Genomic DNA, 20,990 nt, shown 5'->3' on the forward strand with positions numbered 1-20,990 from the left:
GCCAACAGGCATATGCAGGAATGTACCGTCCCATGGAGCTGGCTTTGGGGAAAACTTGCCTTTGTGATCCAAGGATCATTTGCTAGCAAGACTAGAGCTATGTTCTTGTAACGCTTTGCACAGTTAAGTGAAAAACACTTATGCTGGTTGAAGCCCTGAGTATATAAAATTTCTTAAGTTCAAGAATGCTAACTACAGGGGCTGGGGATTTAGCTCAGTGGTAGAGCGCTTACCTAGGAAGCGCAAGGCCCTGGGTTTAGTCCCCAGCTCCGAAAAAAAGAACCACAAAAAAAAAAAAAAGAACGCTAACTGCAACTTAGTGCGCTCACACACAGCTAAGTTGACTGAGAAAGAGCGTGAATGCTGACATGTCTAAAATGGACAGGATTAGTGTGCACGGGTCCAGACTGTGCAGGCCTGGGCTCTGTTGGGCTCTGTGCTCACCAGCTCTGTGGTTTCTGCACATCTGTACATGGTCACCCTAGGAGTTACACATGTAATAAAAATAGACAGGAGGTATTCATATACAGTCCATGCTTAATAAATATTCAGTGCTGTTATGAACAAGTCACCCAATCTAAGCATAAAGGATGTAAGTTATGAGACTATGCACAATACTCTCATCTTTTTAAATATACATTTCTAAAACATGGTATTTTAAAAAGATTTTAAAGATGGGGTATTTATATGCTTTAAGATGGCCACTTAACGGTGGAGTGTAGTAGTGCGCACTTTTAATCCCAGCACTCAGGAGGTAGAGGCAGAGGCCCTACCCATTTTCATGACTGTTTTCATTCAGGGTTGATACTGTGTGTTACATGTGGAAGAGTGAGGTCCTGGCTGAGGGGCTGGAGTTAAATACCTAGCACATCTTCAACCATACCTGTCCTCACATAAAAGCTAAAGTCAGGTCCATGTGGATTCCAGTAGCGTAGAATCCAGCAAATGTGAAAGCCATCAAAATGTCTCAAGGAAGCAGCTCATCTGAGTAGATACCAGGGCCACTAGATAGGAGAGGGCAGTAGGAAGGACATCTGGACAGATTTCCTGCACTGATCGCTCACTACTTCTCATTCCTAGGGCTTCTATATGACTTTCAATTGGATTTCTGAGTGCAGGAGAAAGGGAAGGTTAAAGGTTAAATGTCTTGAATACTTGGTAAACATAGACTCACAGTGGATGCAGAACCAGATAGATCAGGTTGAGTTAAGAATTTGGGCACCTTTGAAGCCAGGTGGATCTGGAACCAGTGTATTTTTAAAAATCAAGGTAGACAAGTGAGGGATGGATTGATTCCATGGGAAGAAGGATGCTAAGAGAACAGGCACACTGGCTATCTTCTGGGCAAGAAGACAAGTTGCTTATCAGCAGAGAAGGCAAAACAAGGGGATTATAGTCTCGAGATTAATAATGCAGAAATAAGTGCATAGATCTGGGTGGAAATAAGAAATGCATTCGCTCACTGCACTAGAGGACTAAACAAAAAACAAACAAACAAACAAACAAAAAAACACCCTATCTAACCTTGCTCTCTGCCCAAAGTTCTAGACTACAAAGCCAAAAAGAGCCTTTGTCTCTATAAAATGTCCCCAGTCTCAATCACCTCTGGCTTCTTACCTCAGGTAAAGGCAACGACCCTCCTGTTACCAGCTTCAGAAACCTAGCACCACCCGTAGCTACCAGCAGATACTCTGGTAGCTCTTAGGCCTCTAGATATAGCCCTTGACTTTCAATATCTGTTAAATCTTGTATAAGCTATCTGTGTAAGCTATCTGTGTAAGGGACCTAAATGAGTAAAATGTAAGGCCACAATCTACATATGATTGTGGGTCCTAAATATGACAATTCATATTTAACAAGTTAAGTCATCATGTAAGAGTTGTATAGCCTACTGCTTCACAGCTCCCTTCTGCCCTTCTGGGTTCTAAGAAAACAGAGCTTTAACGTACCTGTGAGGGTTGTCCCACTACGGATGAACAACTACAAATTATCTATTTTATAAACTGTAAATGATGTTTCAAAGGACAGAGGTGCTTTATTTTTCAGCTGCCTGTCTGTATTCTTGGGGTACTTTGGAGAAAAAGGCTAATCACCCTTTGTATCCCTGACCAGGCACCCCGGCCGTTCTATCACAAATACCAGACTCAGGGTTGAGCCCTCTTGATTTGCACGACAGGAATTCTTGGGCCTTACAAGCACAGCATAGGGAAGCTCACTCCTTTTGCTGAGTGCTGGTGGTAGCCACTTACTATTGTATCCTTGGGAGTATCCCTGTTTTTAAAGTGACATCTTAACTTAGCAAAACCAAGTCCTAGGAATGCAGGTTTCTCTTAACTCATTTTTAAATTCTTTATTAATTAAAAAAAATAAATACCATCTCCTTACTTCTAACTTATTTATCTCCCAAAAGAGTGCTAACAGGATGGCTCATTAAGGTTTTCTTGACTAGGATATAATAGCTACAAATGAAATCATCATGCATAAAAACTAACTCAATCCAATAAAAGAAAAGAAAAAAGAAAACAAACTAAACTCAAGTACTGTAAGGGCTAACGTGGCATTTTTGGTACAGGAAACGCTGAAACATAAAAGGAAACCTTCATAGCTCTAGTTCACTTACTTTGAGATGCCTTTGTTGTCTGGTTGCCACGGGAACAGCACAATCCCAATGGCTGCTCTGTAGCAGAAGACACCCAGCAGCCCCAGTGCTAGGGCCACCTTGGATACAAGAGAGCAGCCCTTCTGAACTAAAATGAAGATCACAACCAGGGAGAGGGCAGCCAGGCCTGAGAGATGGACTTTGTGGTCAGAGCTGAAATAAGATAGAAAATGCCCAAATTACTACCAAATGGAATTGGTAATTTACAGTTATATTGAAGAGTTTTAAAAGAATTGTATAAAATCAAATGATTTTTCCTAGAAAGCCAGAAAACAAAACCAAAAAAAAAAAAAAAAAAACAAGGAACTTAAAATGTCACAAAACTATCATGCTGAGATCTCATTCATGTCTTACTCTTAAAATAGTATCAGATGATGGTATTAGGTACAGTCTGTCCTCCAGCACCCGCACCCTTGATTTACTTCCTTCTCACCCTGTCTCTGTTGCTGTCTCCTACAGTTCAACTCTCTTGACAGGGGCTGTCCTGCTGAGGAGAGGTGCAAAGGCACTGCCAAATATACAAGAACTTAAAATTGAAAGACTTCAGAAAATGTGAATGAAACTGGGCAAGGTGAATACATCTGTAATCCTGACAAGCATATCACAAGTTTGAGGTCAGCCTAGAATACAGAATAAGACCTTGTCTCAGTGCATGCATGCACACACACACACACACACACACACACACACACACACACACACACACGGGGGGGGGGAGGCAGACAGACAGACAGACATGACTGTATTAGGATGGGAAGAGATTATTTAATTTAAAGCTATAGGCCTCACTCTGGAAGTCTCTGCTACGTTTGAACATCCTAGGCATCCCTCTGGAATGCTGGACAGCACCACTGAGAAGTGATATTTAGCTAAGACAGCTTTGGAGTGGCCCACTAATGGGAGTGACAAAATGTCCTTTTACAGCATTCAAGAGGAAAACATCTTAGACGCAGGAGGAGCACTTGAGAAGGCATGCAGGACACACATGCACTAAATCCTTCAAATTTTCAGAGAAATAGCAAGTGCCCACTCTGTTTTTCTAGGACCTGGAACTCCTTAACATATCAAACACTTCATATGCCTGGGCTGAGGAAATACGGTCTATCAGCAAACTCCGTTCCCTGTTTCCTGAACTCCAAAGTGAGGAGCACGTAAAGATGTCCTTCCAGAGCTGTTGTACAAGCGCATGGCAGAAACTTTAAAGATGCCAGCTCTAATGGTGGGATTATGAAAGTCTGGAAAGCTAGTTAATACTTGGTGGAATTCTCCAGGAAAACCTTTTGGTTAGAAAAACCAGAATCTTTCTTTGATGCCCACTTCCAGGCTCTGTGCACTTGTAAGATCTGGGCAGTATCACTTGTTTTTGTTTCTCCATTATATAGGTATAAAATCACTGCACACTGTCAACTTGAGTTTTCCCACGCACTAGCAGGAGTCCCTCTCACCCTCTGCACTGCGATTTTAAACCGTTCTGCAACTGTCTGTCCCCTGAACATGCCTATTTTGCTGTGACTCTACTTTAGCTTGAGTCTTTGCTGTCCCAGTTAAACAGCTTTGACTTTGTCTGACTCCGTTCCTTCCATTGCTTCAAGCCCCATTTCAAACTCGCTCCCATCCACCCCATCCTCATCTTTCTGGCTCTGTATCCTCAGCAGAAGGAAGGCTCGGGAGATGCTGAGAGATCTGCTTTACATTCTACCCTCCGAGGATGGAGAGAGAGGCGTGACTGAAGAGAACGGAGAATCAGAAAGGGTAGGTGCTCCGGAGACTAGAACCTTTGCCTACTGACCTTGTCCTCTTGTCTCTGGGAAGCAGTGGTCAAAGAACCACCATGGACTTGATCCCAGAGTTATATCTTTACAATGATGATTTTAAAACTCATGGGTTCTCAATCATTCAGTTATTCTGATTCACCATTAATAAATCAATTGTAGGGGTTGGGGATTTAGCTCAGTGGTAGAGCGCTCTCCTAGCAAGCGCAAGGCCCTGAGTTCAGTCCCCAGCTCCAAAAAAAGAAAAAAAAAAAAAAACCAATTGTATTAAGTTAGTCTCTATTCACCTTTATGGGGTATATTTTCTATTTCTCTAGATCTCAAGTATTATCTTAGTCTTAACATATATTTTCAAAAGGACGAAATGTAGAAAAAGACTTTGTAAAACTATTCAGTTGCAAAGAGGTCCGGCCCCTGGGTCATGCTCACCTGGTAAGCCAGTGACTAAAGTCAGGGCGATGGGCTCCCTGCACCCCTGTCTGGTTCAAGGAGCGCAGTAGCCGGCAGCAGATCAGCACCAGCCACGGACTTGCCAGCACTGTCCACCATTTGCAGCTTCTGTGTGCTTCCAACAGGGAGGCCCGTTTACCTGCTGTGTCAGACTCAGACTCAGGGGTACTGCAGCTTGTACTGTCCTGCAGGGTACAGGCAAGGACATTCACACATTTTTGTTCCACCTGGAAGTGATGCTGAGGTTCACAGTCATCTCCCAGGAAGTAACTCCTACAGGTTTCCTGGCTCAGAGCCAGGCACAGAGTATTAATAAGGAAATACCACGTCTGGTGCTCTTCCTCCACGAAGCTGCTGGCTCCCAGGCTCAGAACATGGCCCACTGTGCCCAGAAGAAGAAGGAGGTTCACCTCTGACCACCCTGAGCTGGCAACAGTTGCATTCTGTTAGAAGGAAATGCAGTATGTAAGCGATAACCTGAAAATTATATATATAATCCAGAAATTTCCTAAAGAAACAGACAGACAGACTGTGCCTAGACCCAGTCACACAACAGGACTTGAAAGACCCTGTGATAGGAAAGGGTGTGGAAAGGACCAGGTACTCTGGAAGGGGCTAGAGTCACTGCACAGGATTTCTCAATCTCAGGGTCTAGGTACCGTGGCCTCTAACACAACCACACACTTCTTTCACACTGCTCCCTCATCACTACCTACCTAGTAAGCAAAGGTTGCCAAAGACCAAGAATTTCATAGAAAACGTAAGCCTTAAAGAGAAAGCTTTGTGAGGCACCACAGACCAATGGGGGACTGAGCTTCCTTAGGAGCCTCCTGAGTGGCCACCCGCTCACTGTCTGTCATCTGCAGCCCAGAGATTCTGAGACTGAGGTACACACGTTCCCTGTCTTCCATATCCAGAAGCCCTATTATCACCTCTGTTCCAGTCCAGCTCTTTCCAGCTGAGAACAAAAGCATATGACCTGACTACACCACAGAATATCCCAGACAAAGATGCCCAGAAGCCTGGCACGATTTGCTTGGGTCTTGTTCCTGAAGTCTGTTTGATGTGTGCTCTTTCCAAGACACCTCCAGCACTGCCATGCTGGTACATACACGATTTACACTAGTGAAAGATTGGCTAGCAGAACAAACAGAGGCCCACCCACAAGGACCACACATACACCAGGGACTAGCCGTACCTTCCTCAGCAGAGTGCCGTCGGTGACCATCCTGATAAGAGCGGACAAAATTGCACAGAAAAGTGCAGAAACAAGTACCATCACAGCCCCTGCTGCCAGCCACGGGAGGTTACAGAGGTAGCACGAGCTCTCAGATGAGGTGCACACCAGGACATGAATGGCCGAAAGAACCAAAAATATCAAGTAAAAGAGCAGAGAAAACACAGGAGACAACAGGGGAACATCCAGTTCAGCCTTTCTGCACAGCACATGTGGAGTGCTAAGGAGAAACAGGGTGAGAACCTGAAAAAGAAGATCAAGGGTAAATATGGAAGCCCAGGTATAGGAAAGTCCACTCAAATGAGCCCAACTCACCCTAACCTACCGTTCATACAAGAATAGCAACAAACAAAAAGACCCAAGGGAGAAATAAATTTTAGTTAATTAGTTAATAATTAGTTAATTTAGTTAATAAAGAACATTCCTATTTTCTGTGTTACACCGATATTCTTTTTTCAGACACAGGGTCTTGTAGTCCAGGCTGGCATGATGCAGCCATTCTCCCACCTTAGTAGACTGAATTTGGGAATTACAGTCATACACCACCGTGCCAGCAGTAATGATATATAAATTTAAAACCATCATGTTTTGGCTGAGCTGCATAATTTTTTTTTCTTTTCTTTTTTTCGGAGCTGGGGACCGAACCCAGGGCCTTTCGCTTGCTAGGCAAGTGCTCTACCACTGAGCTAAATCCCCAACCCCTTTGAGTTGCATAATTAATTTAACATCTGAACCATGATAATACAAGCATGTGTACCTCCAAAACCATGAGTGTCCCCACTGCCATTGAGTAGATGTCATAGTGAGCCACTTGTGTGCTCAGGGACTGACTCAGGGTCTTCAGGGCACCCAGGTACTGCCTGAGTACTTTGGTCCCCAAGCCAAGCAGAATGTCTGAATGGTTTTCTTCCAAGTGCAGTTTGACCCAGTTTCCATGCAACCTTTCTGCCATTTTAAACTGCTCAAATCCAGGATCTGTTAGACAAAAGATTATACATACTTATAATTTTAGCACATTTACTTATTCCTGGGACATTTTTTAGAACTGATACCTAGTAAAGGCAATCTTCCTAGGCAGGAAGGGTCAGCAACACTGCAGTAGCACTGTAACAGCTGGTAATGTATATTCATCTACTGCCAACACAGTCAGAGTCTAAGTGAGGGGTGGGGTGCTGGTTGGGAACAAGAGCTGGGTCCAGGCATGTCCAAACCCCAGAAATCTCATCCTGAGATTGTCGGGAGTAGGATCACTCCCCTGTTGCCCCAGGCCTGCTTGTCCTGGAATGAGTATCCACCCCCTACCAGGTTACACAGCCCAAGAGCCAGGTTAAACATCCTCTTGCCTTATAAGGTCAAGTCCAGAAGCACCTGAACTTCCTCCCTATGCTAATGAGGCATTTCCAGTGCCCTGGCCCTAAGCAATGATATACACTCATCCCAAAAGCATGCACCTACCATGCAAAGGTTCAAGTAGCCTTGGTTCCCTCCAGTGACTACCGTGGCCAGTGACAATATTGTTGTGGAATGCCTGGCTTCTGGGTGTGGCCCAGGCTCATGGCTGCCCTTCCTCTTTAGGTCTACAGGGAGTGCTGAAGGCAAGGAGCTAAATGGTTCTAAAAACAGGAGTTTTCTTCCTGAGATGGTCTGTTCTTTAAAATGCACCTTGTACTCCATCGGGACCACAGATCCCTTTATCACCCCCAACAGTGCTGCACGGGGCAGCGGCAGCAGCAGCAGCAGCAGCAGCAGCAGCAGAACTCTGCAGACATTGTATTGCTGAGGACAAGGTTCAGTTACACAATCTTAATGTGAATCTGAACACTTCCGGTTGTACCTGTCCTTACGACTGAGAGTAAGTCCACAGCAGGTGCCCTCACTGCTACACCACCCCAATGTCGAGTATGTGTATCCCCCACGCCTCCACAATGATCTGCAATCACAATCCATGCCTCTTCCAGGGAGTCGCAGAGACTCGGGCCACCCACCCACACCCACTGTCTCTATATGTGAAGTATCGAGCCTGATGGCGCCCACGAGAAGTCACAGAGACAGACACCTGTGTCTGTAACCCATAGCCTCCATCAGTAAGTACAAAGATCTGGTCTATCTTTGTGTGTACTCAACAGCCTCACACATCTCTACAAATGAACCACAGAGACATGGGACATTTGTGTAATATCTTACAGCCTCTCCAAAAGGAATCATAGAAACTGGGGTTCCTGCTCATGCAGCCAAATGAACACTTCCTAAGCACCATGTCCCAGACACTGGATGCTGAATAATAAAGCACAAAGGGTTTAATGTAAAAGGAAAGAGAAAGGCAATGGTGAATAAACTAGTAAATTCCTCCCTGTGTATACAAACACAAACACAAACAAAGGCAAACAAAATGGTATGCTGTAGGCATGGACACATGTGACACCAACTGTGAAGCCTGGAGACCAGACAGGTGGCTCAGTGGTTAGAGCTCTGGTGGCTCCTTCCGAGGATTCAGGCTTGATCCCTGGGACCCACATGGTGGCCTATAACCATATACAACTCCAATGCCCAGGATCCAGCATTTGTTTTCTTTTGCCTCTGCACTGAATACACAAGGTACATAGACATGCATGTGGGCAAAACACCCGTACACATAAAAAGAAAAAAAAATCAACCGCAAAGAATACCATGAAGGAAAAGCAGATGGCAGGAGACATTGCTGGTAGTGGAGACTAATTGATTTTAGATTGGAAATGAAACATAGCAGGGCAAGGATAGGCTGACAGGCTGACTGTAAAGGATGACAGGAACAACCAGATGAGGGGCTGGAGAAGAACACAGTCACTGTGAACATCTTGTTCAAAGTCCCAGGGTTGTGAGGGGTGCGGGGTGGAGCGGGCTGGCTATTCCCAACAGAACTAAAGGATACAGTACGAGAAGGAGCATCAGATTTGCCAAGTGTTGTGGTAGATTCTGTTGGCCTTGTTGTGGGGTTCAGAGGCCTCCTAGGAGGGAAGGACCCACAACAACGTCTGCCATTCTTTGTAGGCTTGCTTCCTTTCCATTTCACATGGCTCCTAATGGTTTTCTATTCAGTATGTCTGAAACATTAAAGTCCTTAGTAGCTTCTTGTTGTTGTTGTTGTTGTTGTTGTTGTTGTTGTTGTTGTTGTTGGCAATTTTCTAGGCTAGAATCTTGCAAACAGCAGCAACAACAATGACAACAGCAGCAGCAGCAGCAGCAACACCACCACATATGAAAACTACCAAGCAATGGCTGGGTCTAGTGGCTAATGCTACTCAAGAGACCGAGTCAGGAAGATCACAAATTGATGGACAACCTGGGTTACAGAACTCAAAACCAGTCTGTACAACAGCAAGACTGTTTCAAAATAAAACTAAAAGAGGCCTGGCGATGTAGTTTAGTGATAGAGTACTTGCCTAGCATAGGCAATTCCCAATACTACAAAACCGACTACTACTACCATAACCAAATAAATAAACAAATAGAATCAAATGAACAAAGAGAAAAAAACACCAAAAATGCCCACCATACATAAACTAAAATAAAACATCACCAAACTTAAAACAATAAAAAGTCCAAACTAAACCAACCAACACCTTCCCACCTCCTCAAAAACCTTACAAGCCAATAACTTAATTAGAAAAAAAACAAAAGCAAGAATAACCGTTACAAATAATCTAGACTGAAGTGTACGTTAAAGTCAGACCTCAGTGCTGACAAAGCCTCTCATCTGGACTTAGGCTCCCAGTCGTTTTCCAACTAGCAGGCAGGGTCTAGTCTTCCACAGCTAAATGGGTCTAAAAACATGTTTATCACAACTGAAAGAAAACTTGCCATTGCCATGTGATTAAATACTGCCTCAAACACACGTGCCTGCTGCAGACTTGGGAAGGAGAATCAGTGACAGATGTGTTAGTCTGTGATATGCTGGGCATACCAGAGCAGAGCAGTTGAAAGTGCAACTCAGGGATCTATACAGGGTCCGAGAAGTTCACTCTTCTCCTGGGATCATGCCTACTATCACAGAAATAGCCCTACTGTCCTCAGCTTGAAGACAAATCACTGGCTTGGACCACAGCCCACCTTTCTGATCCTGCTGACCTTACCTGTAGTCTAATCAGGCTCTCTCCCAACACCACACAGGAGCTGCTCCAGCAATCCCTAATGTCTCTCTATCCTAGACCCAATAGTTAGCTCTCCATTACAGCATCAACATAGTAGCTTACTTTCTCCTTACTGACCTCTTTTCATAGCTTCCTGACCCACATTCCCAATCTCTCATCATCCTGCTGGTTGAATGAGAGTGGTCCCCTTAGGTTCATTTATTTGAATACTTGGTCCCCAGCTGGTAGAATTGTTTAGAAATGATTACGGGATGTGGCCTTGTTGGAGGAGGTATCACTGGGGGTGGCTTTGAAGTTTCAAAAGCCCAGTCATCCCCTGGTAGCTCTCTCTCTGCCTCAGGCTTGTAGATCGTGATGTAAGCTCTCAGTTACTGCTCCAGCACCATGCCTGACTGCCTGACTGAGAACCTGTCTGCAGCCAGGTTCCCTGTCATGATGGTTATGGACTCCAAGCTTCTGGGAAGTATAAGTGCCAAATAAACTCTTCCTCTTATAAACTGCCTTGATCATGGTGCCTTATCACAGAAATAGAAAAATAACTAAGACACCTGCCTTGTAAATCAGCTCCTGCCTACCTTACTGCATGGCCACTACTCCTTCACTCTTTAGCTCCTTTCCTGGAGTTGTTTCTTGGCTCAGGACTTCTTGTTCCTTATATCCCATGGTGCCAGCAAACACTGTTTTGCTACCTCTGAAGCACATCTACCTCCTAATTTCCACTACCATGCTGAGCTCATGCCGTCTTACCTCACACCAAAATACTGCAGCTGCTTCTTGCCTGCTCTGCTACAGTACAAGACAGAACTCCCAGAGGGAGCCTGGGAGAACCTTTAAATGCAGGAAACTCTGCTGTGCCTTCCTTCACCTAATACCTAAAAAAAAAAAGCTCATCTAATACCTAAAAGCCCTCTGATGATGTCTGAACTCATCTCCTGTGCCCTCTGTCCCTCCCCTCAACCCTCAGGCCAGGCTTGTCTTAGTGTATCAACCCATCTATGCTTCTATAGCCAATCTTTTCCTAGCGTTCTGGTCACCATCTGGCATCTATTACAATACTTTTGTTCTCTTCACCCTGAGAGATTTTGTGAGGACAGAGATCTGATGCTACTCAGTGCCTTATCTCGAGTTATTTTTAGCTTGGGTTTTTGTTTTGTTTTGTTGTTGTTATTTTTTGGTTTTCTGAGACAGGGTTTCTCTGTCTTGAAGCTCAAGCTATAGACTAGGCTGGCCTTGAATCCATAGAGATCCACCTGCCTCTGTCTCACAAGTGCTGGGATTAAAGGCATGCACCACTACGCCCAGCTGGTGCCCCTTGTTCACAAACAAAAACTTGGTAAATGATTGTTGGGTTGATAAATATATGAAAGATTCCATAGCTTAATTATATTCATGGGTATTGCTAATAACGACAGTTAAGGAGGAAAGAAAACGAACATAATAATAATTAGAGTAACAACTACAAAGTACTCCATTATCAATTGTACACCAGCAAACATCTGGGAAACACAAGGCCCTGGGACCATGAAGGATTAAGAATCTGGAACTACTAATTAATTACCTTACCTTTTTCATAGGCTGGTATGTTTTCTTGCAATAGTTTGCTAAGCTGTAATGTGTTTAAATGTAAAAATCTCAGCTGCTCTCTCATCTGTTTTCCCTCTATAACTGGGAATAAGAGGCTTCCTACATTATCTTTAGGAATTGGCAAACCGAGTCCTATTGCTAGTGTTGCAGCCAAGTCAGTCTGCTGGACGTGCTTTGGGTGTCGAACATCCCCTGGGCGAAAAGAAAACATTTTAAGCAATAGATTCCTACAAAGTAGAAAATGATAGTTATTCTTGAATTTAAGCAACAACAGCTAATGTAAGTCAAATTACCATGTTTTCAAGCCACTCAGAAGCAGATTCACACAGAAACCAACTCCTTGATTTCTATTTCAATAAATGTATCGAGTGCCACTTTCCCTTAAGTGACTCATCATACACTGGTCAGAGAATCTAATTTTAAAAAGTATAGTTATTGGGGCTGGAGAGATAGCTCAGCGGTTAAGAGCACTGACTGCTCTTCCAGAGGTCCTGAGTTCAAATCCCAGCAACCACATGGTGGCTCAAAACCATCTGTAATGGGATCCGATGCCCTCTTCTGGTGTATCTGAAGAAAGTGACAGTGTACTCATATAAATAAAATTTTTTTTAAAAAGTATAGTTATTGTGATTGTAGCATTGGGCATAGAAATAACAAGTAGCCAGACAGAAGCCAAGGATCAGGAAGTCTGCTATAATATCATGTCTCCCAGAAATGACAGGGAGCCTTCCCTCATGACACCCCAACAATACGGTTACCTAAAGAAGATCCAAAGAAGTAAAATGTCAATAGACAAGAAGGGGGCAGACTTCGCAGACTTCACAGCCTCCACAGACAAAGCACTACTAGAAACTAAGGAATGCTCAGAGGAGAAGCAGTCCTCTGCAGGGATGAGCCCCCGAGTTAGCTATCCAAAACCAAGTGGTCAGCCTTTGAACTGTATGGAAATATGTAACACTAAACAGACTGAGCAGGTTGTAGTCCCACATTTAAGGACATATAAAATGTGTGTGTGTGTGTGTGTGTGTGTGTGTTTTTAAAACAATAACAAAAATCTTAATCTTTTACAAACGACCGAGCAGTTTCTCAAGTGCGCCTACCCACTGGGCCATCTCACCATCCCAAGGCAAATTTTGAGTAGTTCCATATCTATCTAGTAATATTTCTGCAACAGAGTTCTTACAGAAAAGTGTTTGTAATTTTGAGAACCAGGGCAAAGAATATAAATGGTAAGTCCTGCCTGCCCATCACCCCTTCAATTTTTATTTCAGTGTTTACAATCACTTATATCAGATTACAGTTTAAAATGTCAATCATTCCTAATTCTCACCAGGTTTCCTTTCAAACGCAGAGCTGATTAGGAGTAGAGGTGTGCTCACTTCCTCTGTGGAAGAGGCCCCATGACTCCCTGTTTCAGACATTCCATGGTCACCACAGAGAACCAGCAGACTGGGTAAGAGAGTTTCTCTGTCCTGAAGGTAAAGAGGAACCCATCAGCTGTGTTTGCCTCACAAGAACATATATGGTCCTGCACAGGAAACGACTGCAGAGCTTCACATTAGCTTACACAGCGCCTTCACCTGAAAGCTTTATGTCTCTTCTAGGGAAGCTACAGTCATATCAGGTCAAAGTGAATCACGTTACAGGTGAATCGAAAGCAGTGCACAGCTCAGAGTGCATAAGGGTTGTGCTTATGACCACTAACAGCAGGGTATCTGTCTTTTCCAAACTGCAGGCACGTGACTCCCCTGCCTCAGTTCCCTGTTAAGAGAGAAACTAAAGGCATTTATTTTACAGGGCTGTGTAAAGGTGACACAAGACATTCAGAGGGCACAAGGCAGGTCATGGGCTTCTCTGCCCAGAGCTTCAGTCATCTAACTTATCTGCTCTAGTGGTGCTGGGCAAGCTCTTGACCCTCAGAGCTTTGTACCTGACATACATCCACACAGAGAACATGCCTCTGTCCCTCCCTCTCCTCGAGTCTCTATTGACATGGAGTACTTTTCCAGGAAGACAGTCCTGAATATACTATTTAAAATCATGGTCCCCACCCTCCCCTAAAACAGGGGTGCTGGTTCCTCCTGTCCATGTTTTCTCTCGACAGCAATTCCTTTTGGGCACATTTATATTGTTCACTATATTTCTCACACTTCTTTCCTGTCCAGAATGTAACTCTGCCAACAGTAGCATCCTTGGAACAGGGTCTGGAAGGTGCCTATGGCAAAAGCATGGCTGGCTGGCTGATAATGGGCACGCAGCCCTCAGTTGTTTCTATCCTGGCTAATACTGGCCATAGGGAACTCCATCACCACGTGATGCACCATCGCCAGCCTTACCTTTGACAACAGTGACGTATGAATTTTCATGAGCACACTGTCCATTTCGCTGAGCTTGTGACCAATCAGGGGGCTGTTGGGCCCAGAAATGTGGCCAATGTGATCTAGCCCTAAGTAGTGAAGGATCAGCACATCCCAGTCTCCTCTTCTTAATACTTTGTCCAAATGCCTTGTGACATTGTTATCCACCTTCAAGGGAGGAGGGGGGAGGAAGTACATATAAACAGTGCATCCAACTTTTCCTGGATCATCAGGAGTTAATCTTAGGCAACTCATGGACATTGATAAAACAAAACTCAAATTAAAACAAAAGCCCTGAAGTTATTAAAAAATAAATGAATATTAGTATTAGACTAAGTTCTTATGCCTCCTCTTTTTAATGCCTCTAGCTTGTAAACAGACATATTATATAGATAATTTAGCAAAGACCATTGCTGGTCTTAACTAAAGCTGAATAAATAAACAAACTAAACAAGTCCCAAGAAGCCATGGGATAAGAAAGGGTGAACGGCAGCCAACCAAGGCAGTACAGTACAGTTAGGAATAAGTAACAGTCTTACATAAAGGCTATTCTTGGAAAAAATAGACCAACATTTATAACGTCTTTTTCTCAAGCAAGCGTCATGGCGATGTGATCAGACAAATAGCCCCTAATAGAGCTGGTATCCTGCATAGCCCTGAGTCTTCAGTAAGCCCACTTTCTCCCCACTAAAACATGAACCACAAAGAAAAGTATTCCCACCCGATATCACAGAGTAAAAACTTGGTGAAAATTCACACTGTGCCTGCCCTGGTGAACTGTGGAAAGGGTTTATCACTCTAGAAAAGGTATGGGTGAGAAAACATAGACTCAAAGGCTCACCCCAGCCCCCAAACTAAATTGAGACTCTTACTGCAACACAGATAACTCGGGTATTATTTCCTCTGCTGCAGGCCCAGCCTTCACACACCCGTCTCCCACATTACGGGAATGCATTGCACTCCTATGACTCTGTTGCCTCTCTCTGTGCCTCAGAGTCCTCACTCATTCAATGATGTAGCTCCTCGGCTGTGGCACCCTGCAATGTCTGTCAACTACTTTGCATGTTGGAGCCTACACGCTCTGGTTCACTCCTGCACCAGGTTTATGCTGCTACTCACGACTGATTACAGGAATGATTGATTTATAGTCTTGCCATACTGTTCCATAAACTAAAAAACACCCCACAGGAAATAGCATCACTTCTCAGTGACATATCAGACTCAATCTAAGGTACAATGCTTCTGTTTTTAAGAGACTGACCTCCGAAATGGCGCATGGAGGTGCATGGCTGCAATCCCAGAACTCTGGAGAAGGAGCCCTGAGTACAAAGGATTCAAGAACGGCCTCTGCTACACATCAAGTTCCACCCTTACAGGCAGCGTGAGAGTTTGGAGAGAGGGGAGAGGGAGGGAGAGACAGACCTCTATATAATCTGACACAAAGAATGATGTTGTCCCATCATATTCCACAAAGTGCTTTGGGAATAATTTAACCCATGTTTCATCTCCATAAAAGATTATTCTTTTCCCAGCAGCCTTTGCCTGTCTTATCACATTGTCTTCTAGGAGAACAGGAGAATTGAGATTCCTGATGACATCAACAAAGCCAGGGAGACTTCCCGTCATCAATGCCTGTAGAAAGAAACATGTCAAGACTTAGATTACAGGTCCAAACCGCAGCACAAGAGACAGGAAGATGAGGTGGGGGCCCCAGGTGGGTGCAAACCTACAGCAGGCCCCATTCTGGAGACTAGAGTCAGAGCTAGGACAGCAAGCAGGCAGGTGAGGGGAGGAAAATAAGACACGGACTTGGAACCAATATATCAAACTCAATATTGAAGCCTTGATTATTTAATGAGCATGGTTCTGACAATTCTTACATTGGTAAGATAGTGAAGAAGATGGCAATGATAGACACCATGCCAGGCACAGAAGCTATGTCTTATTGACAAAGTTAATACTGATGTGTGTAAACATTGATAACTAACACAAACCTGTATGTTCAGACCATTTATCAGGGTTTCACATAAGATTTAACCTGCCTTTTATACAAGCAGACTCACTAACAAACAAACCCTAACGATTCAGAAAATCTAATATCTTTCTCTAAGTTTTTTTGTTTTTTTAAAGAAACCCTACTTGTATACAGTTCTCAAAGTGAACTGGGCCAAGAGTGTTAGTAGAACATCAGGTCACGCCTATAGTATTGTACCATATAATACTATGTGAGATATCTTCCTATCTTTCTGATATAGAGTGAAGTCAATAGTTTCCCCTTCTTTTATCACAGACCCTACCAAGCCACAGTGATAGTTCTGAATCTTCATGATTCGGAGTTATACTAACAGCTAAAGTATCAACATCCATAGGTTTGAGGTGAAATGTCTACAAATTTTTCAGTGGCAAATAAATGCAAACTTTACTTTCAAGGTTCTAGGACCTACACTCAGTACTCTACATATGCTAGGTAAGTGCTCTCATGTTGAGTTTTATCACCAGCCAAAAATGGAAATTTAAACCAACCAGACTTCCAGAATGGCAGAATTGAGGAGCTTGGCCCCACCCCACCCCCACACACCAAGAACAATGGAAAACCAACAGAAACTATCAAAAGCAATAACTCTGAACTTTAACTGTCACCAAAATCGTGTAATAAGTCGCATAGGCATGCTCAAGAAAACACTCTACCTGTGGTTTCTCCTACCTCCTTCCTTCTCTACCTGATCTGATAATGGCTCCATTACAGTTGGCTGTGGCAAGCGAAAAAACCAACTTGAAATCTGAAAAGGGTCTCTGGGAAGGAAGACGACTATGGACAAGTTTTAAAGTATGCATGCATTTCCGGGAATCTGGAGAGAATCAGAAATAACCAAAACTTCTTCTGGCTGAGGTAGAGTCCCTGATTAAACAGTGAAAGGCAGGTCAAGCTGGAAAACGACCTAGACAGTCAAGGGTCTCGGCACACATGAGCCTTGGGTAGATTCCTTAATGGGTGACAGGCTCAATCACAACTTTTCCCAATCATTGTCTGACCCTGAACTACACTGGACCAGAGAAGCCCAGTGGAAGACTGGTTTAAAAATAAAAGTAAGAATTTGGAGGAAAAACAAAAAACAAAAAACCCCACAAAATTCTAGCTTGTTCAGTAGGTAAGAACACTTGACACTCTTGCAGACAACCTGGTTTCAGTTCCCGGCAGTCACATGACAGCCCACTATCACCTGTAACTCCAGTCCCAATGGACACAATACTCTTTTCTGCCTTCTGTGGTGCACGTAAATGCATGCGGGCAAAACATTCACATACATAAAATGAAATAAATCTTTTATTTAATGCAGCTGCAGATTTCCAAACACTTCTGGTCCTTTCTGCCAACACTCTCCTATTCCTCCTAATAATGTCTTTGTGAGTGTAATTTCCTCAAACAGGCTTTTCAGAATCCACGGCCTCAGCTGCACTTCTACCTCTCCAACAGAACTGTAGTCTGCTCTTTCTGTCAGGCACTCAGCACAATATTACTACATGTTTCTTTGAATACTTGTTTGTCCAATGCCTCTGTACACCCAGAGACTAAAGCCTCATGAAAGCACTTTTCACCAAACGTATCTCCATTACAGAAGCAGCACCTAGTTGCTCAGTAAGTAGTCTTCAAGCCAACCTGCAGACAGGGCTTCATTGTTTGTTTGTTTGTTTGTTTTAAATTTAGCCATGATTCTTCGGTAAAGCACCATGCACTTCAGAACTACCCTCACCAAACTGAACAACTAATTATGTAGTAGGTAGTAGAAGTAACAGCTCTTCAGACCAGTTCACACTTGTTTCGTCATTTTGTATAATATAATTTCGACAAATAATTTAACTTGACCGAGTTTGTTTTCTTGTGTATATAATTAATAAACTAGACTGAATATCCCCAAAGGCTCCCTCAAGCCTGATAACTAAGGAACACAGTAGTCCACCAAAGAGGAGGGTATCTCTTGAACTACAGTGGTCTGGACAATCCGGTTCTAAATCCATCCTCCTTTCCATGGGGTATGAACTTCAGCTACCTAACAAGGGGTAAAGAGATGGCTCCATCTTATTATAGGATTCCTTCAGCGTCCCATTGCCCCAGCAACACTGACAACACTGAAATATTTTCCATGTTCTTAAAATAAGGTCTCCAAGAGGGTTAGATAATCGCTCTAAATGTTCAAAAGAGCCAAATCATGATTCATAAAATTTAACTGAGTTTAATTTACCTTGATTCGAGGCATAGTAACTGTGGGTGGCTTTGCCTCAGCCACGAAACTATGAGACGCTCCTTTTTCTACCAGATACGTTGTGTAGGGCATATACTTCACGCCTTTTGACCCAAACACAAAATCATCTCTTAAAGCATCTATCAGCATAATAACCACTTTACTGAAGAGTGGTGGCGGCAGCTTGGTCCAGTTCGAACTGACTCCTAAAAGCGTTTAGAAAAGGGGAAGTTAAACTTTAAATTCTATTTCATACCCCATTGCCTTCAATGTCTTGTTTGTTCTTCTAGACCATATCAAGTCTATTTCAACCTGAGAGAAGGTACATTTTTGGTAGCCAGTGTGGTGTTAATTTTCTAAGAAACCAAATAAGATAACTGTGAAGGTTCCTTCAAGGGTTGTAACCAGCCTGCAGATGACAGATGACTACCAAGAAGGGCATCTCCTGACTAGGCTGGACAGTATGTTAACAATGAGTAGGTATCCCAGTAATATATAGTGAACTACTCTTAGCATGGTGAAGAGTCCAGGACAGGGAAGCCTCTACCTAAGAGACATACCGTTGGGACCTGTGCCTTCCTGAGCCTGGCCTAAAACCTAGTCTTGCAGGCAGTGAACTTATGGGCTTACAAACTGTTTGCATGTCCAGTGGTTTTGATTATGTGGGCCTGTTTCACAGCCACAGAGTTGTTGCCATGTGTTTATTTCTGTGTTGGTGAGGATGGCAGGGTCCTAATGCAGTGAGGCCTTAACCGCTGAGAGTCGGGAGGTGTTCTGGAGGAGGGGTTGTAGGAAACTGGAGGGGGCCTTTAGAAATATCATCTGTTATGTCCTATAGGACCAAAAGTGGAAACCTAAATTGAGAGTGAGTGGAAGGCTTATTAGGAAAAGGGGTACGGATCACTGAATAGCACCAAACAAGATGCAAAGCCGGAGTTACTCTGGGATTACTCCGATTATCACATATGTCGACATAGGGCCGGAGGCTGCGAATGCTTCAAAGCTGTATGTATGATACGCAAACAATGCTAAAACAATACAGATTGATTCGGTGGTGGGGCAGAATGAAAACGGGAACCACCGAGGAGGGGCGCGGGGGCTATACCTGCTACGGGTTCGGGCGCTGGGGTCTCTGCACCATGCTCCGGTCTGGCAGAGGAACGCACAGGAGCTGGGAAGAATCCCCGAATAAATATCGCGACCCCAATCACCTCAATCGCTACGCAGCTGGCAGCGAAGGCCCCGGAGCCCAGCCGCATTCTGCCCAGCCGCTGGGCGGGACCGCAGGATATTAAGTGTAGCAGCGGGGGCCGCACACCTGCATCCAGGACCCACACACCCCGACTGTCAAGATCTAGCTTCCGGCGCGCCTCGCCAGCGCCCGCGCATGGGAAATACGTCAGAGGTGGAGAGCGTAGCCGGTCGCTCCCTGATGACGTTTCCCGCGGACCGGCTCTGGGGTCATCCTCGACGGAGTCCTGGCCCACTCCGGAGCCCGGAAGCCCACGGAATCCCCGGTTGGTCCATTCAGGAGCCTGGCTTTCGGGGCCACCGAGAGTCCCCGCACCTGCCCCGTCCGCTCAGGATTCCAAATTTCGGCGCCTTCACCCCTTGACCCAAGCACCCTGAGCCAGGCGCACCTGGCACTGCCCAGTGTCTGTGCAGTTTTTAGCTGCTGGTGTTTCTTGTGAGGCTGGTTTTCATGTGTATTAGTCGTGCCCACTTCCTTCTGGTATTATGGCCCCAGTTTTCTGACAGGTCGAGACTCGTTTCTGGGTCTGGGGCAAGCCTCAGATGAAGCGATCCTGATGTGATTGGCGATCAGTGAGTGAGCTCCCCTTTTCCGGAAAGCTGCCCTTCTCTGGAGAAATCCACTAAATGTAGGAGATCACCTGTGTAAAGGGTTAATCTTTCCACTCTTGGTGCATGCAATGAGAGAGAAGCCAGTCTTTGAGCGGTCCTCACACCTGCTTCATCTTCCCTTGCACACACTCATTCTCCTTGAGGACCTTGCTTCTGTAAGTCGAAAGACCCAAACCCCTTCTCATGCACGCTGTTTTTCTAGGAAGCCAGGAACAAGATGGGCTTTAAGGTGGTCTTCCAGACCTAAATATCAGAACCCTGTTTTGGCTTTGCAGCTGTTTAGTTGTATGAATTCCTTAATATCTGGAATAGCAACCTTTATATTTGATTTGTAAGCTAAATTTTCATCTAGTTCATGGGAGGAGGGGGGTTTCCAGTACGTTTTTTTAGTTTGTCATAATCACACATACATTTTTTTTTAATTCTCTGGATTGGTGATATATGTTTAAAAAAAAACAGCATCAATTTTGGGGAAGTTTCTTCTCACCTTTTTTTGCAGAGGTTTTATAGCTTCAGATACTAAATTTTAGTGGTTAATCCATTTTGACTTGGTATTCCTGTATGTATAAGGGAAGGGTCCATTTCCATTCTTCTGCATGTTTACCCAACACAAGTGGTGTTAAAAATAGTATTTCCTGGAATTCTGTGAGTTCAAGGCACTTTCCAAGGCAGCCAGGGCTGCATAGAGAAACTCTGTCTC

General features: G+C 44.2%; 1 protein-coding gene across 8 annotated transcripts in view; it reads right to left on the reverse strand.

The window, feature by feature from the left end:
* The window catches only part of Pigg (phosphatidylinositol glycan anchor biosynthesis, class G), a 28,284-nt gene extending 8,468 nt beyond the window's left edge, over positions 1-19,816 (reverse strand). For 4 of the 8 annotated variants that reach the window (XM_006250517.5, XM_006250514.5, XM_063272800.1 and 1 more), the window contains exons 1-10: positions 19,533-19,816; positions 18,428-18,633; positions 15,609-15,818; positions 14,166-14,354; positions 13,160-13,301; positions 11,809-12,021; positions 6,876-7,093; positions 6,080-6,361; positions 4,861-5,324; positions 2,621-2,812 (exon numbers count right to left, since the gene is read on the reverse strand). In XM_006250517.5, coding sequence (XP_006250579.1) covers positions 2,621-2,812; positions 4,861-5,324; positions 6,080-6,361; positions 6,876-7,093; positions 11,809-12,021; positions 13,160-13,301; positions 14,166-14,354; positions 15,609-15,818; positions 18,428-18,633; positions 19,533-19,686 — 2,270 coding nt within the window. In that variant the 5' untranslated portion in view covers positions 19,687-19,816. The other 4 variants (XR_005493074.2, NM_001427662.1, XM_006250515.5 and 1 more) reach the window with 4 other exon arrangements.
* Between the last annotated feature and the right edge of the window lie 1,174 nt (positions 19,817-20,990).

This window comes from Rattus norvegicus, chromosome 14 (assembly GCF_036323735.1).
Source record: "Rattus norvegicus strain BN/NHsdMcwi chromosome 14, GRCr8, whole genome shotgun sequence".
NCBI lineage: Eukaryota > Metazoa > Chordata > Mammalia > Rodentia > Muridae > Rattus > Rattus norvegicus.